The sequence below is a fragment of the Caretta caretta genome, chromosome 4 (genome assembly GCF_965140235.1).
Source record: "Caretta caretta isolate rCarCar2 chromosome 4, rCarCar1.hap1, whole genome shotgun sequence".
NCBI classification, from domain to species: domain Eukaryota; kingdom Metazoa; phylum Chordata; order Testudines; family Cheloniidae; genus Caretta; species Caretta caretta.
The window spans coordinates 43840252-43858295 of NC_134209.1; the positions used below are offsets into that span (position 1 = coordinate 43840252).

Here is an 18044-nt window from a genome sequence, read left to right on the forward strand (position 1 = left end):
AAATCAACCTGAAACAGCTGCATTCCCTTATTACTATGCAAAATGCTACTGTATATGTAACCTGTACCACTGGAGAGGGAGTGCAAGTGTGAACACTTCCTGGTTTTAGAGAGAAAACGAGGTAATTTTGAAATACCTCATATCCCTTTCCTCCAAATGCTCATGCTATTGCTGCAGAAAGATATTTTAGTCTTCTTCCCCTTACTGTTTCTTTCCTCTTTTCCTGCTGTTTGCCACTACTGCACTGATCTTCGTTATTTTATTTATATGCATATGCTCTTATTATACACAGTGATTTATGGGGAAGTGTCAAGCATGAAGCACAAAGTGTGTTTATAGGTGCATATATCCTTGAAGAATCCAAAAGACGAACGTTAGTAAGGGGTGGAACTGAACCTATTCCTTACATACTAAGGCTACAGTTCCACTCACTTCTGTTTGCTTCATTAGGTGCAGGAATGCTGAGTCACATTTGTTAGCACCTACATTTCTAGCAGATAGTTCCTGATTTTAACAAAACCAAATCTAAGTGGGTTTTCATGTAATTCAAACAGTAAGAAACCAAAGAGTCTGAAACAGCATGAAGGGGGCTGTGTGTCTTCTTGTCTCATGAGCTGTATAAAATTGCTCATCTGAAATCCACTGAATTGAGTTTGCTGCTGAAATGCAAACCTATTCCTGCTGTATATCTGTATTTAGTGAATTCTGCTGCTCTGTGAGGTTTCAGTAACCTGCAGCCTCAGAAGTGAACTGGAGGGCTGCTGAATCGTTGTCCCCTACTTTGTATTAAGGCCATTCTCTCTCATACTAAGAAGTCCTATTAGCAGCAAACATATAGGCTGGGTACTAAACATACTCTAGCAAGTATATTCTTTATAGCCTTACAAAAGTTGCTGGAGAGAAAACCATTTACAAAATCTGCATCCAATAGGAGGGTAGGTGGAAGAACTACAATACTATGGGAAAGGTTTTTATTTTCTGTCTGCAAGAAGCAAACTGCCAACTAAGCTTCTGGTGTGTTTGGGGGTGGGGTGGGGGGAACACACAATGTTCATGTGTGTACACACACAAAATAAGGACAAATAAAACAGAACTGAGGTAGAATGGGACCTGAAGCCTCCTGCTTCCATAGCTTGATGTTATTGTGTGTGGCTTCCAGATTTATATACAGTAAGGCAGATGCTGAGTGACCCTGAAAAGCACTCTATTAATGTTTATCTGTAATCACTGACCGCTTCAGACACGGGGCACCCTGTACACTCTAACAGTGAGTTTTTTGCACGTGGTTATTTATGGGACAGGCCTAGATAAGGTATGGAGGAATCTAGTGTATTGCTCTAAACTGGGTTCAGGACCTGTCTCCATGTAATCAGTCAAAGTACAGTGATAAGCCGAAGGCTGCAACTTTCCCTTGACACTGGATACAGTCAGTATGATGTCTATTCTTGGCTATTGAACCTGTGACCTACAGAGCTTAACCGTGAACCTCAACAGTTTGAGTTTAAGGATCCTGGCTGAAAGCTGTAACAGATTCATCTCTGCTGCAGACAACACATAGAGGGGGGACACTGAACAATGGGTTACATCAGGTTTTCTTGACCTGCTGACTAATATGTATGTTCCTGAGCTACCAGCTGCACAAAGCTGAATAGCCCCAGGAACCTAGACCTAAAACCACTTCTATTTCAAGATGGAACCTCTTTGGTTCCTTCCCCACCCCCCAATTTCTACTGATCCTAGGTGGCTTTTAGGGTAGTTTCCCATCGCCATATGGAACAGTCAACTGCTTCCTCTCCTTATACTCCAGTCTGGATAACTTTGTTCTGGCTGAACATTCTAGGAATTTCTATTAAACTTTATTTTTATTCTGAACAAACTGCATCAGGAGTACGGGCTTGATTCTGCCTTCACTTACGCTGATGTAAGTGAAGAGTAACTCCACTGAGGTTAATGCCATTTTACTGGTGAAAAGCTCATAGCAGAGGATGTATCAGATCTTATGTATATCTCTATGTTGGTTGTTGTTCAATTTCAGTCAAGAAGTCATGGTCACTAGCTCAGTGGCCGACATCCAGCCCTGCTTGGTAGCAGACTAGCCAAAAGCAACTGATTTTTAGTTATGTTCAATGAGTTGATGGTCACTAGGTGCCCACACCACCAAAACCACAAACACTAACTAGCACCTATCAGCCATCTCAGCAGAGACCAAGGACCGAAGATAGACCTACAATTTCAGTCCTGCATGTCATCTTTCTAGATCAGGCTTGGGGTATATTAGCAGGGTAGTATGGGGGAAGCTTGAATTGCCAGTGCCTGTCCTATATCTGAGAGTGCACTTCATGGTCCAGCACTGCTGAACTAACAAACTAAACAAGTACTAAATTTAGAAATAGGGGGCCAGGCCCAACTATTTTGCAGGAGGCCTGTGTATATGATCATTAAAGTAAAGGAATGAAGTTTCCAATGCCCTGGCTAGTACAACCATTAGATAAATGCTTATTTATCCCTAGATAAGGTGAGAGGAGAAACAAGGAACCCTATGAAGAGATAAATGAAAAACAATACAACGTGGGCTTATTTGCCACTGTCAGTCACCTCCTATGGGAGAGGAAATTGCCCCAGCATGAATATTTTGCTTAATCAACAGGTGACGGACTGCCCCCAATCTAGCAGATAACACTAGGTAACTCTCACTTCCACGATGAACCGCTAATAGGGGTTAGGTTGTCCCTAACCCTAGCATAGGTGTACAGAAATAGTGGGGAAAACAAGGGCACAAAAGGTCTCTCTGCCTCCTTTCATACCCTCCAAAAAAGTCAAGGAGAAATAAGATCCTCTGTGCCTGGGGGAGCACAGAGACTGTTCCATCCATTGCCCCTAGTAGTACACTGTGCCCCAGAGAGGGGGCTGTGAGGTACAGGGCCATGAGCCTACTTGCCCTCCACATTGGCCCACGGAGTTAGCTTGGAGCACAGGGAATGAGCAGGTTGTATCATCTCAGGAGTACTGGGAAGCTATGGGAGGGGCACAATGCACAGGCTTCATGTGGTTCTTTAATGTCCCCAACTCAGAGCTGTGCTAAATGCCATGGGTTAGCCCAGGAGCGTGAGTTAACTACGTAAAAACCCAAGCTTGCATAAACTGAATCAAAACTGCTGAAAATTAAGGTGAATTGACCTGAGGGGTTTGGGAATCATCTTGTTCAACTTTTCATGGCTCTAATCTTAGCGCAACTGAGCTTAAAGCCTAGTGACTGAGGAATATGGGGGTTTGGGGTTTGGCTTTTTTATTTACAAGCCTGAAAAGTGCACTGAAAAGTTTCAGCAGCACTGAATGGTCTGCCTGTTTTCTGCATAAACTCTTTTGCCCAAAATGTGCACATTAAACAAAAACGAGAGCAGGTACTCACCTAGTTCGGGTGCTTTGCTTAGCACAAATGCGTACGCCCAGAATTTGCTGACAGGTCCATTGTAAAAACTCTGGTCACACACTGACTGCTTCAGGCCTTTGGTCATCAGAATGTACAGCATATAAGCACCAGTTCGAACAGCACCAAATATACTTCAGAATAGAAAGAGAAAATAAAGAACATTCAGTATATACTTAATATCTAAACTTAATCACTTCAAATCATTATAGTAAAAAGTTAGTGATGGTCTTAATTATTAGCACTTTGGGGCCAAATATTGATTCAGGTGTATAGCTCGAGTAACTTCACTGCCTTCAAGAAGTGATTCTGAATTTCCAGAGTGAGTGCAGAATGTGGGTGATCTGCTTGTTTTATTGGACTGAAATAATACCACTGGTGACCGTCTGGTACAGTCATGTCAGCTCCCTTCTTTCAGTCCTAGGGAAGTGTTACTTCAGGTGTCAAGAGTGGATGGGTATGTCTCCTTTAACTCTTGAGTGTGCAACCTGCAGAATTTTGATCTTGCTGGCTGGGAAACTTCACAGCCCACAAGCAGTGAGTTTAATAGCAGCTTGCATTTTTTATTGTTATTAACTCCCTCCTCTGGGTTTCTCAGTATGTTCCGTCATCTGTTTTCTGTGCCCCAGTCCTGCAATCCTGTACCCAGCTAGAACTCCACTGACTTCAGTGGGGAACCTGCTTCAAGAGAGGAGCTTAAGCATGTAAACTCTTTTGGTAGAAGCCCTGGCTGGCTTCATTTTGTGTCTCAGACACCACCTGGCGCATTGTTTGCTCTTAACTCATTACTAATGGAGGAACTGACAAGATAACACTAGACAAATTCATTTCATGAGACACACAAATCACCCTCATTTCCTTAAACCTGTTTGGACAGCCAGATATGTTGTGTTCTTTCAGTGAGATATATTAGGATGTACATTGTGGTGTTAATTAGCGTCATTGATGGAAGAGCTCATTTTAGATTACAACTGGCACACAGGTGGCACCATTGAAACGGCTTCGCTTCAGCAACACCAGCTGTACCATCATCTAGTAGCTGAGCAGGTCTCCACTTTGCAACCCCTCGCTGTTGGCTCCGTAACCAGAAGGATGGAAGCCATTCTGGATGCATTACACTCCGACTTGAAAACCGAATGTGGAGAGAGACTCAAAGGCTTCTTTCTCACCCTGCTTGCTAAGTTATAAGAGCACATACTGGTTAACTGAGTGGCTTCACTAGCATTTCTGAAGTCATACTTTGAGGAACACAAACAGCCTGAAAAAAGCTCAGGCCTTTCACCCTCTGAATGCTCAGGCATGCAGAATTCACCACACTGGATCCCTGTACCCCACCACTACCCCACATCACCTCAGCCAATGCTGCCTTGCATCGCTGTGCCCCGTCAGTGCCCTGCATCACCTCAGCCAATGCTGCCTTGCATCGCTGTGCCCCGTCAGTGCCCTGCATCACCTCAGCCAATGCTGCCTTGCATCGCTGTGCCCCGTCAGTGCCCTGCATCACCTCAGCCAATGCTGCCTTGCATCGCTGTGCCCCGTCAGTGCCCTGCATCACCTCAGCCAATGCTGCCTTGCATCGCTGTGCCCCATCAGTGCCCTGCATCACCTCAGCCAATGCTGCCTTGCATCGCTGTGCCCCGTCAGTGCCCTGCATCACCTCAGCCAATGCTGCCTTGCATCGCTGTGCCCCGTCAGTGCCTTGCATCCCCTCCCCACATCCCTGACGTCCATCATTGTCCCACAGCACCATGCCCCATCGCTGCTCAGTTTAACTGCATCACCTCCCTCATCACTGTGACTCATCCCTTCCCAGCATCACATCCCCGCTCCCTACGTCACATCACGTTGCCTGACATCACCATGTTGCCTCCTCCATACCTGTGCCCCATTACCAGTGCTCTGAACCACTGTTCCCAATCACTGGTTTGCGATATTGCCCCCATCACTGCTCCACATCACCTACTCCATCAGTTCTCTGCATCTCTATGCCTCTTCACTGCTTGGGGGCACTGCCCCCATTACTGTGACCCACCAGAGCCTCCCATCACCTCCTCCATCATAGTCTCAGATCATTGTGCCCCCATCACCGCTGTGTCACTGCCCCCATCACCTCCTCCATTGTCCCTCATCCTGTGACCCATCACTTCCCTGCATTCACCGCTTGGCCCATGTCTCCCACTCACCTCATGGTCCCCTGTCATGGACACCCACGTGACAGTAAGAGGGGTGATGTGATGGATTTGACTGTGGAAATGTATGCATATAGGCAGTACATATTAATCACACATACAAAAAAAGAGAAAATAAGGTGCACGTTTTTAACAGTGTGGGTAATCAGCCATTGGGACAGCTCACCTAGAGTTGTGGTGGATTCTCCATCACTTGCAGGCTTTAAATCAAGACTGGATCTTGCCAGAGATATGCCTGAGCTCAAACAGAAGTTATGGGCTTGAGGCAGAAAATACTAGTTGAGTTTCTATGACCTGTGTTACACAGAAGGTCAGGCTACACAATTATAATGGTCCCTTCTGGCCTTAAAATCTGTAAATCTATTAATCTAGGTCTTTATATCATTTTTATAAAGTCTCTTGACTTCTAGACCTATAACATTAACAGGTATGTGTAAACTGATCATTGCAGGCCAGCAAAACACCATCCCCACCCTCACCGCCATATACAGCATTGCACAAGAACATTGTATCAGACATTACAGTGGTTTTTAACTTCCTGTGGAGCATCAAGTACTGGGCTCTACATCTGTGCTGCACATGGAGGGAAATGTTGCTTCCTGACTCCTGCACTGATCACCTTATATCATGAAGCATGAGGTTTGGGTATTCTATTAGTATATATAACTACAAGTGTTATTAACGTACAAGTTATCCTGTTCTTCTAAAAGTCAAGCTTCAAAAGGCAAGTGATATGATGGTGATACCATCATTTGTATTGCAATAGCTATTAGGACCCCACTCATGGACCAGGACCCCATTGTGCTCGGTGCTGTATAAACACAGAACAAAACAAAAACATTTCTATCCTTAGCATCTACCTGGACCTTATGGCCTCTCTTTTGTGTAGGGTTGCTTTCTTGAAGAACCTTTTTCCCAACATGCTTTTCTCATATCTTTCTGGGGCCACCCTTTAACTTTAGCAGAGACGGACAACTGCAACCTTAAAGCAGCTATATTGAAACTGGGTGCTCCTTGCTGTATCTCCTCTTCTTCCAGCTAGTAAGTATTCTAACTCCTGTTTTGCTTTCCTTTTCTGTCCTGAGGAGACAGCACAGTCTCAGTTATTTGAACTGATGATTTCCTGCAGCAGTGAATTCTACAGGCTGACTGGGATAGCTAGGTTCTTGTTTCATTTAGGAGTTGGGTGGGAAAGCAGAGATTAGTGGGATCAGATGGAACATGTCCTGGATGTGCAGTACCAAGCAGTCTAATGTCTGCACTGAGGCATTTGCTGACATGAAAATAAAACGGGGAAGAAAAAATCAGAGAGAAATATCCTCTATTATAAAGTAAAATAATTGCAAGCAACATTATGTCCATTGCTCTTTTAAAAGAATCATGTTTTAATAACATTTGCAAATCAAACAGGTTTCTGAATCATGAATTTAAGCTCAGATCAGAATATTGTCTGTCTAAAATAACAGACCAAATTATGATTGAGCTAACACTGGTGTAAATCTGGAAACTGAAGGAGTTACTCTAGATTTACATCCAAGTAACAGAGCAAAATCTGCTAGGGCATACTGATCAATTCTTAGCTTGGCATGAATGAGATCACATAGATCTTTATATATTTCTTTTTTATTAATATTGTTCTGTCATATTTCCCTTTGGTACTACATGTGTGCGTATTCCCAATTACACTGGAAGGCTAGATGGGTAATAGCAATCCCATGGTAGGACACTTAGTTCTACCTCCATGTTTCTAACTGTGAGTGACTTGTGGTTAGTATTCTACCCAGAGTTTTCCTTACTCAACCATAGTGATCTTTTATATTAGGCAGATGAGAGCAACGTTACCTTTAGCATAATACATACATTTAACTGATATATTGGGCTGTGCTTTGTGCCTACACTCTATCCAGTTGACAAGCTGAAGTTACCAGACAGTGTAATGTTTAGTGAATGCCCCAAAGTGCATGTCAGACTCAGAGAAACAAAGTGGCTTTTTGTGCCCCCATCATTTAATCATGTTGTTTCTTCTGTGAGGTGTGATCAGCCAACTGATTTATGTTTCACATAGAAATGATGTGCAGGAGGGTGATGGGATTGCTTGCTCAGTAAATCACTTCCACTTCATTTTGCCCAGGCCCTGCTCTGTACTGTCACTATTGTGAGGCATTAAAATGAACTGCCTACCAAAGCAGTCTGGCTAGTGGGAATCAACTGCAATTCTAGAATTAAGGTAACTACTGAACAGTTACAGCCATTCCAAATAAAGAGATTTATCAAAGACACACTGCACTGGTAAATACTGCTTTCTCATCTGTTCAAATATAAAATGGCCTGCATTTCTTTCCCTTCAGGCTGTGCCTTCTCGAGTAGACTAACAAGAGTCCAATTGATATGTTTTGATCATGTTATGGACAGGTAAATATCTGCTAATATAAAATTAATACTCTTCACTTACTTTCTCCTTTTAACATGAGACTCTCAAAACATTTTACAACATGGATTAAGACCATGAGAGGGCAGGATCATCACCCCATTTTGGAGATGGGGGAAATTGAGGCACGGGGCAGGTAAGTGACGGGACTAAGGTCAAAAAGCAAGGTAGAGATAGGAGCTACGAATGGTCTCTAGGAACCCTGACTCTTAGGTTGCTGATTTAACCACTAGACAACATTCTTTCCACACAACTGTAATAATGGGAATTGAACCTGCTTCTGTGGGGGCTGAATTAACTCTTGGTGTCCATGCTACATAGATATGAAAGCATCTGACAAACACGACTACATATACTAAAACACTGCCACTGCAGTGCTGAGCAGAGAATGTGGTCTTATTTCAACTCTTTAAAATATCCCAAAATATCCAATTTTCTTGTTTAGCTCGCTGCAGCATCAGTACTGTGTATTATTCTACCTGGAATATTTGACACATATTTTATTTTCTGCTCACAGATCTAGAGACAAAGCCCATTTTCTGGCTCTGAATGACATGCACATCTCAGAACAGAAAACAACATCAGCCCACAAGTCAAATAGTTCCACCTATCAGCAGCACAAACAGAGCACTATGGCTGTTCTTTAAAAACAGAAACAAAACAAAAACATAGCTTTGTGGCTGCAGGCCTAGTTGAAGATGGGACCACACTGGAATTTATAAGAATTCTGCGTATGGTTCTGCTAAATTTAAAATGAATTAGTTATGTGTTACACATGTACACTGTGTCCAGATCTTTGTGTTTTGCATGTACATAGTGTCTCTTATTCCAAAGGATCCCACCATACTTTACTAACTAGGTACATATGGCACTAATGAAGTGCAGCCAATTGGATCACAGCATACTACACAAACATAAAGGCGGGGAAATTCTGGCCAAGGACTTCAGGCAAAACTCTCCTTATACACATGGGATACTTAAACCCAAAACAGAGAGGAGCTTGGCTTGTAAGAGCTCATCACAAACTCATCTTCTCCCCTCCACCAACCCACACTAAGCCTGGATTGGAACAAAAGGGTGAGCTTTGAACCACTAATTCCAGGAAAAGCCAAGCTATTACAAACTTGCAGTTCGGGTGTCACTCCCTTCCCTGGGAACATCCATGGGAAGAACTGGGGGGAAGAGAGGGCTGTCATGTGGCTATGGTAAAGATTCAGAGAAAGTCACTTTCTTCTAACACTCAGGAGGGAGCTTCATTAGAATGAGGATAACAGTATTATCCCTAAAGCTACTCGGTCTCATTGTGTTTCACTGTAGATCTTCTGCTTAGAAATGGCTCCAACCTGGCTTCCTGACACAAGTTTAAAAAACTCCAGCAAACATACCCTGGCAGTTTCCTTTTTTTAATAAAGTGTCTTTTTACAAGAATTTATGTGTCACAATAAAGTATAGATCTGGACATAACATACCACTGGCTTTATCACCCTCCTGGAAGTCCGGATACCTCTTAACAGGTATAGGGAGGATGTTGAGGTGGGGAAAGAGTTTTAGTGACTTGTAGGGCCCATTAAGAATCTAGTGGCAGAATTCAGAGCTGTCTAGTTGCAACCATTGTGGGACTGGCCTAGCCCTGAGAATTGGGGAGCCTTAATTCTGCCTTAACGTATTTATAAAAAGTGTGTATTCCTTGAACTGCCCATGTATCAGCAGGGAGTTTCTGTTGACGTGCACATCTGTAGAGTTAGCCAGATTTTCTACCGAGCATGCTTCATAATTAAAATCCAAATCAAAGAACTTTCATACTTAAGAGAGCCCATGTATCCTAATTGAGATCCATTCAGCAGCCTTCAGCCTCCTTTGCTGTATCCCAATAAAGAAAAGAATTGAGGCCACAATTTTTTATAATGAGAAGATTTACAGGTGAAATATGCTGAGTCAGATAGAAATGTCTCTAGGTCAGTTCCTAAAAATTTGACATTTTTTTCAGCACATAATAAAAGTTCATTAGCCTTAATGTTTAATTCAATAGAAGATATTTTATTGAATGTATTAGGTTTCCATTCTTCTGCCAAAGAACTGGTTTCTTAATGGTTTGGGGTGGCCTCGCTGTGCCAGCATGTCTGCATGCTGATGTAATTGCTGCAACCTCTTACAAATGTGCAACAGGTTATATTTCCTTTTAGTAATATGGAAATTGAGCTGTTGCCTGCATGTCTGAAACAACGGCATCCCCCACACTGACAGGATGAAGTGGCCTGGTGTACTACAAACACGCTGAGACGGATGAGAGACGAGGTAAAAATACCTAACAGAAAATCTCTATGCTTAGCAGAGTAAGAGAAAAATGCATAGCAACTGGTTATATAAGGGCGTCTATAGAAAAAATAATTATTTTATCAAGGTTCATAGTCAATAGATGTTCTGTATGTGTAATGCCATCTATTCCTGTAAACAGAAGTCACAAAACAATCAACATAGCCTGTCTCAAATCCTTATATTGGAAGTTGTCTTCTTTGAACTCTAGATCAGTGAAGAAGCAGATTTTAGAATCTGGAGACTACAAATCTGTGATATCACATGCACAGTGCATCAAGTTCATAACTAACATAAATGAAAGTTCGGCCCACATAAGTCAATTTGGCCCATACCTCCCCATGTTGTAAGAAACACTGCCAGTATCTTTTTGACATACATAAAACACATTTTGGACAGAAGAATGTTAAAATATAAACTTTTTTTTAAAAAGTCCTTTAAGAATGTTTATAAAGGCTTTTCTATGCTCCTACTGATGTTTATAAGGGCAACAGAGAAGCTTCTTTCAAAATGTTTCATATTTGCTGGAACCTTTTGAAGCTGGATCCCAAAATACCTGTGACCAGCTTTGTTTGAAAGTCTACCATTGAGAAGCACAGGGAACAAATTCAGCCATAGCATAAGTGGAAATAACTTCCATTTATTTCTGCAGGACTTGTACTTGCTTAAACCAGAGATAAATATGGTCCTTGGTCTTCACAGCCTTTAGAATAGTGGTCTTTTTCCTGTTTATTACAGAACAAGTTTTTCCACACATCTGAAAGAAGGCTGGCAGGAAGCTGTTGTTGAGAAACAGATATTCCTTTGGCATGCATAAGCACTGTAGGATAGTCTGCAACAAACAGCATTCAAAATTCCATTGAAAATTCCATTCAATTGCAGGGACAGGACCTGCTAGATTTTCTATGAATATGAACTACCTAATATATGGAAACAAAGGATGAATGAGCAGTATAACCCCTGATTATATTTTCCCTGAAGAGTAAACTGGTGCATATCTACATTGTTTCTCACAAACACATGAGCTTTTCCCCCTTGTTACTACCAATGAATGGGGAAACGAATGAAAGTTGCAAAGGAGCAGAACAATTAGCCAGAGTCAGTAATAATTTTGCTATACTTGATAGCACACAGAATAAACTTGCAAACTGGACAGATTTACTGAAGCTGTTATTTCCCTTTTTAAATTTAATCATGTCTTTACCATTTGTTTGCTTAAATGAAAAAATACACACTCTTCCATAGGTGCACAGCTTTGCAGTGGGGAAGAGACAGGTCTTATTAGTCTTGTTGAGCATAAGTTCTTATGCACACTTTGGATGCCATCTAAGTAATAATGGATTTTTCAGAAGGAATGGATTCTCCTATTGACCAAAAGTAATAATTTATCTTTTGACAGCTTCAACATATTTTCCTTGGCTGGCCAGTGGGAACACTGATGTGACCTTGGGCATGATTCTGATCTCGCTTTACAATGATTTTACCCAAGTGTAGCTTCATGTCTTCAGTGAAGTTATTCCTGCTTTAAACAAATGTAAGGAGCGTGGTATTGCTGTTTGTAAATCTTGGACTGTATAAGCATGATCTTTTATCAAGCCATGGCTTTAAACTGAGGTTTTGTGTCCGTTACCATGAGATATGCAGTGTTGTTGTAACCACGTCAGTCCCAATAACAGAAGTTGGTCCATAACAGATATTATCTCACCCACCTTGTCTCACTACTCACCACGAGAGGCTAAGTTACTGATTTCTTGGTAACCAGTTAAAATCTGGAGCAGGTTAATAATGACTGAAAGCTGTTACTATCTTATGGTTGTTTAGTGACCTACGTGGAATTAACCAACCTCATTTCAATGATTAATGGAGTGGTGTCTGCATTGCAAAAACAGAGATGACAATTTGGCATGTCGTCTATCTCCACATGGAAAAGAGGATAGAAATGGGTTTGTAGTCTGACAATAGGCTCGTACCCTGCCAGTGCCACATAAGGACAGCACTCTTCAGCATTATGTTGGCTGCCAGGTGCAGGAGTCAAAACACTGACCCAAAGAGTACAGGAGATCCTTATTTAACCTGATTCTAGTTATCCAAAAATTCAGAGTCAAACTGATTCTTATTCTGAATTGTGTCTTAGATACATAGAAAAGTCTTCATCTTATCCAAAACCCTGATTATACATATTATTTTCACTTCCCCCATCTCATTTTGATAAACAAGGTTTGACTGTAACTGATAAAAATGTAGTGTTCAAATAAGATGTCTCTCTGAATTTTCGGAATGCTGTGCTGATCAAATTGTATCTGGTTTCTTTTAAACAAGATCCAAGAATGAGAGTGTGCACAAAGCAATCACTCTATATTTGACCTCTCGGTCTTCATCCTCAAAGGAAACCTGCACACCACCTTCAAAAGATGAGCCTGGGAGCTTAAATTCATAATTTTGCTAGACACTAAAAATAATGGACTATACACACTGTAATGAGAGTGATGCTCACCTTACCAGATCACTCTCGTTACACTGTGTATGGTTACACCCATTGTTTCATGTTCTCTGTGTATATAAATCTCCCCACTGTATTTTCCACTGAATGCATCCAATGAAGTGAGCTGTAGCTCACAAAAGCTTATGCTCAAATACATTTGTTAGTCTCTAAGGTGCCACAAGTCCTCCTTTTCTTTTTGCAGGTAAGGTAAGCTATTACCAACAGGAGAGCGGGACGGGGGGGGAGGGGGGACCTTTTGTAGTGATAATCAAGGTGGGCCATTTCCAGCAGTTGCCAAGAACGTCTGAGGAACAGCGGGGGAGTGGGGGAATAAACATGGGGAAATAGTTTTACTTTGTGTAATGACCCATCCACTCCTAGTCTTTATTCAAGCCTAAGTTAATTGTATCCAGTTTGCAAATTAATTCCAATTCAGCAGTCTCTCGTTGGAGTCTGTTTTTGAAGTTTTTTTTATTGAAGAATTGCCACTTTTAGGTCTGTAATCGAGTGACCAAAGAGATTGAAGTGTTCTCCGACTGGTTTTTGAATGTTATAATTCTTGACGTCTGATTTGTGTCCATTTATTCTTTTACGTAGAGACTATAGTTTTTCACCTATAGTTTTTCTAGTAACAGCTCCCTTGGTGCCTATGTTTCTGCCTCCACGCATGTGCACTGCAGCCTCTCTCTAGGCATCTGGATGCCTAAATCCCAGTGCAATGCATGATCTGAAAAAATACATAAGTTCCTCTGCCTAACTTGCCTGCAGGGCCTGATCCAGAAAGTGAGCTCAGAGGCCACTTAGCAGATTGGGCCCCGCATATGAGCTAAAGGGGAGGCAAGAAGAATTTCCCTCAACTTTGAGCCCAGTGGTTAGAGTACTCAATGGGGATGAGGGAGTCCCACAGTTCAAATTCTCCCTCCACATTAAGGAGAGAAGGGATTTGAAACCTCAGTGGTGAGTGCCCTAACCACTGGACTATGGGATAGTTTATTGAGCCCCACATTGTCTCTACTTGAAGCTGTTCCACTTTAGATAAATAATTAAAGAGTCACTGGCACTAGGGGACTGGGTCTCCCACAGCCTTGGTGAGTGCTTTAATCACCAAGCTATAGAGTCATTCACAGGCTTGCTTTCTCTCTCGGGCCAACTGATGCTTTAATTATTTATACACAGTGGAGCAGCTTCAACAGGAGAGACTGAGGGAGGCAGGAGCCCCTCTCATATCAGAATATCCCATAGCCTAGTGGTTAGGGTACTGTGCATCTAAACCTTTTAAATATGTGCCTGTTAAGCTCTAAGGCCTAGGAACATTTACGTTAATCTAACATTGTTTAAGTTTAAACAAGAATAGGAACTTATTTTTGTGCAGCCCGCCAGTGTGAAAGTTCACAGAATATGACGCAAAAGCTGAGTTTTCATCACTAGTGTTGACATAGAATTTTTTTTTTTTTTGCTTTCACTGTGGACAAGTTCAAGATTTAGGTTTGATCCTACTCAAAATCTCAAAGCTCTATTCAGTAGAATCTGATGATTTGGTCCCCTTTTTAAACAAAACCCACTGAAATCATGCATTTGAGAGCAAAACAAACAACTGACCCATGAGGTCTCAAAAGACTCCTTGGTAAGTTTTTCAGTTAATGTGATTTGGCTTTCGATTTGGAACAAAAAGCAAATCCAGGGAAGTTCAGAGTGATTTAGAATTTTATGCAAATATTTTACACGGCTCTATTAAACATGCATTGGCAAGTGCAGATATATAAATAGGTAAGTGCATGTGTCTGTTGGTGGCTGTTACTTTCCCACTTGAGGTTTTGTTTGCTGTGTGTGTGTAAAAAGTGAGATGTTGCTCTTGAGTTATTGGACACAAAGTGAGAAGAGAGTAAATTAGCACTGTGAGTAAAGATTTGTCTAATGTTTTCCAGAATAAGTTATGCAAAATATTAATTTGGATCACTCTCACTTCTCTTCAGTTCTCCTTTCCCTACTCTTATAGCCTAGGCACCTCCCTCCACCTCCCAAATGGAAATATAAGGTGGCTCAAGTTTACAGAATTTAAATGACAGAGCTGTATTTCTAGTATACAATCCAAGTTCCATGCCGCATAAAAGTAAGGATGGAATAATGAAGTGGTCATAAGTATTTAAAAAACCCTAAACAACCCAACTGAAAGCCTAGTTATTATAACATATTTCATTTTTGTTTACTATAGACAAAAGTTTTCAAACCTAGAGAGCTATATAAATTTTTTCAAATTTTCAGTATGGCATATTAACAGCCCTGAACTTCCATCAGCATGAATGGGAATAAAGTATATTCAGCCCTTTGCAGGCTCGGACTCCAAATCTCCTATCTCTGCCTGCATACAGAGTGCTTTAACCTACTACAGGACAGGCCCAGCAAAGAAAATAACAGAACGCCATTAGCCGTCACCTTCAGCCCCCCACTAAAACCTCTCCAATGCATTATCAAGGATCTACAACCTATCCTGAAGGACAACCCATCACTCTCACAAATCTTGGGAGACAGGCCAGTCCTTGCCTACAGACAGGCCCCCAACCTGAAGCAAATACTCACCAGCAGCCACACACCACACAACAGAACCACTAACCCAGGAACCTATCCTTGCAACAAAGCCCGTTGCCAACTGTGCCCACATATCTATTCAGGGGACACTATCATAGGGCCTAATCACATCAGCCACACTATCAGAGGCTCGTTCACCTGCACATCTACCAATGTGATATATGCCATCATGTGCCAGCAATGCCCCTCTGCCATGTACATTGGCCAAAATGGACAATCTCTACATAAAAGACTAAATGGACACAAATCAGATGTCAAGAATTATAACATTTGTAAACCAGTCGGAGAACACTTCAATCTCTCTGGACACTCGATTTCTAATCTCAAAGTGACTATCCTTCAACAAAAAAACTTCGAAAACAGACTCCAACGAGAGACTGCTGAATTGGAATTAATTTGCAAATTGGATACAATTAACTTAGGCTTGAATAGAGACTGGGAGTGGTTGAGTCATTATACTAAGTGAAACTATTTCCCCTTGTTTATTCCTCTCCCCCCCCCCCTCCCCCGGGCCACTGTTCCTCAGAGGTTCGTGTTAACTCCTGGAAATGTGCTGGAAATGGCCCAGCTTGATTATCACTTCAAAAGGTTTTCTCTCCCCACATCCCACTCTCCTGCTGGTAATAGCTCATCTTAAGTGATCACTCTCCTTCCTTACAATGTATATTTTTTCATGGTCTGTGTGTATGTATAAAATCTCCTCACTGTACTTTCCACTTTATGCATCCGATGAAGTGAGCTTTAGCTCACGAAAGCTTACGCTCAAATAAATTGGTTAGTCTCTAAGGTGCCACAAGTACTCCTTTTCTTTTAACCTAGGAAGTTTTCAGTCCCACTCTTTTCCATTCTTCTGCAGATAGAACAGAACCACATCTACAACCTACAAACAAATCTATCAATTATGAGATATCAGAACTTACTCTGACCTTCCCAAAACCATGTAGTGATATGTACATTTTGAATATGCATACATTAATTTACTGGCCTGGATAACCATCAGTAAAATGGGGATAATGATGCTTCCTTTCTTTTCCTTTTTGTCTGTCTCTATTTAAATGGTAGTCTCTTTTAGGCCGGGACTGTCTCTTACTGTGTGTGAATATACAGTGCCTAGCACAATTGGGTCCAGTCTCTCAGTTGGAGCCTCTAGGTCCTAGAGTAATACAAATGAAAAGTAATGATCATGAATTTAAATTTTATACTTTAAATGTAAAACATTCATAAGCAGGGAACTGCCAGGAAAGTTTAAGAAAAATCTTTTTAGTGATGAGAACAGATGTCAACACAGGGAGACCCAGGCCGAGATTGGGGCTGTAAAGCCCATAGGCATGGTCTTTCCCATGTGGGCAATGTGCCTGAAGCAGGTACCGAGGCTCCAGGGGCTCTAGTGGAATGCAAGCTGGAGTAGTCCCTGCTTTGCCTTTCCAAAAGGTGCGGTATGAGAACAGCTCTGCTGGGTGCTGTAGAGAGGACTTAGGGCCAGATTTTTAAAACTATTTAGACACATAGGGATGCAGATAGGGGTCTACTGGTATTTTCAAAAGCACCTTGCTACCTAGCTCCCAGTTAAATCAATAGGCACCTAAGGTGCTTTTGAAAAATCCCACAATATAAAGAGCTGGATTGATCCTGGTCCCTGTGCCAGGAGAGGTTGGGGGGCACCCCTTCTCTCCACAACTGGTGTGGTCTGGCTTAACCCTAGGCAAGAATTAAGGCGGGGGGGGGGTAATAATAATAATACAAAGGCAAATTGGGGCAAAGTGAAGAAAGGACAAGGGGAAGGAATAAGAGACTAGAAGAAAGGGAGGAAGCTGGAAGGATAAAGAGGAAAAATGAGAAGGAAGAAGTGCTGCTAAGTGGAGGGTGAATGCTTGGGGAGATGGGATGACAGGGTACAGGTGGGAGAGGAAGAAACATAATACATTTCTCTCCTATAGGAGCCTTGTGTCCCAAGGTCTCAAAGTACTTCACAAATATGAATGATTTAATCTTCAATCCACACTGGGATGGCGGGGAGAGGGAAGTTACAAAGTGGGAAACTGATGCACTGGGAACCAAGTTTGCTGCTGATGTACGCTGATACAACCTCGCTGAAGATGCAGCCGCTAGTAGCACAGGTACATCTGGCCCAAAGAGATCTCTGTAGCTTGCTTTACATGACATCGGAAGTCTGTGGCAGAGCAGGTCCAGAACCCAAATGTCTTAACTGTCAGTCCTCTGCTTTAACTAAATGCCATCCCAATTATTTTGATCAGTACTGACAGCTCACAGAGTCACATGATTCTAACAAAGAGCCTCTTGCTACACCATTTACATGCCCAACTTCAGTCGACGGAATTTTCAATTACAACCCACCACACCCCCAGAACCTGTCTCCCTGTCCCTTCATTAACAGAATCTGAAAACATCATGCCTAACCTATTCCTTCAAGTGCCAGGAGATCTCATTAAGCACTCCCAAACAATAGCATCTCCCATTGGCCCTAAATGCTGAGAATCAATGAACGCTGTCCGCTGGAGACTTTAAAATCACATTCATACAGCAGTAAAATGAAATCCAACCACTACTCATCACTAAAGTGATAAAACCCAACATCTCTGCCAGTTGCTGCGGCTACCA

The 18044-nt window shown here is 42.0% G+C and overlaps 1 protein-coding gene across 6 annotated transcripts in view; it reads right to left on the bottom strand.

The window, feature by feature from the left end:
• Nucleotides 1–18044, bottom strand: part of ELOVL6 (ELOVL fatty acid elongase 6) — a 123764-nt gene that overhangs the window by 6984 nt on the left and 98736 nt on the right. For all 6 annotated transcript variants that reach the window (XM_048846703.2, XM_048846702.2, XM_048846701.2 and 3 more), the window contains one exon: nucleotides 3410–3561. In XM_048846703.2, coding sequence (XP_048702660.1) covers nucleotides 3410–3561 — 152 coding nt within the window. The remainder of the gene's footprint in view (nucleotides 1–3409; nucleotides 3562–18044) is intronic.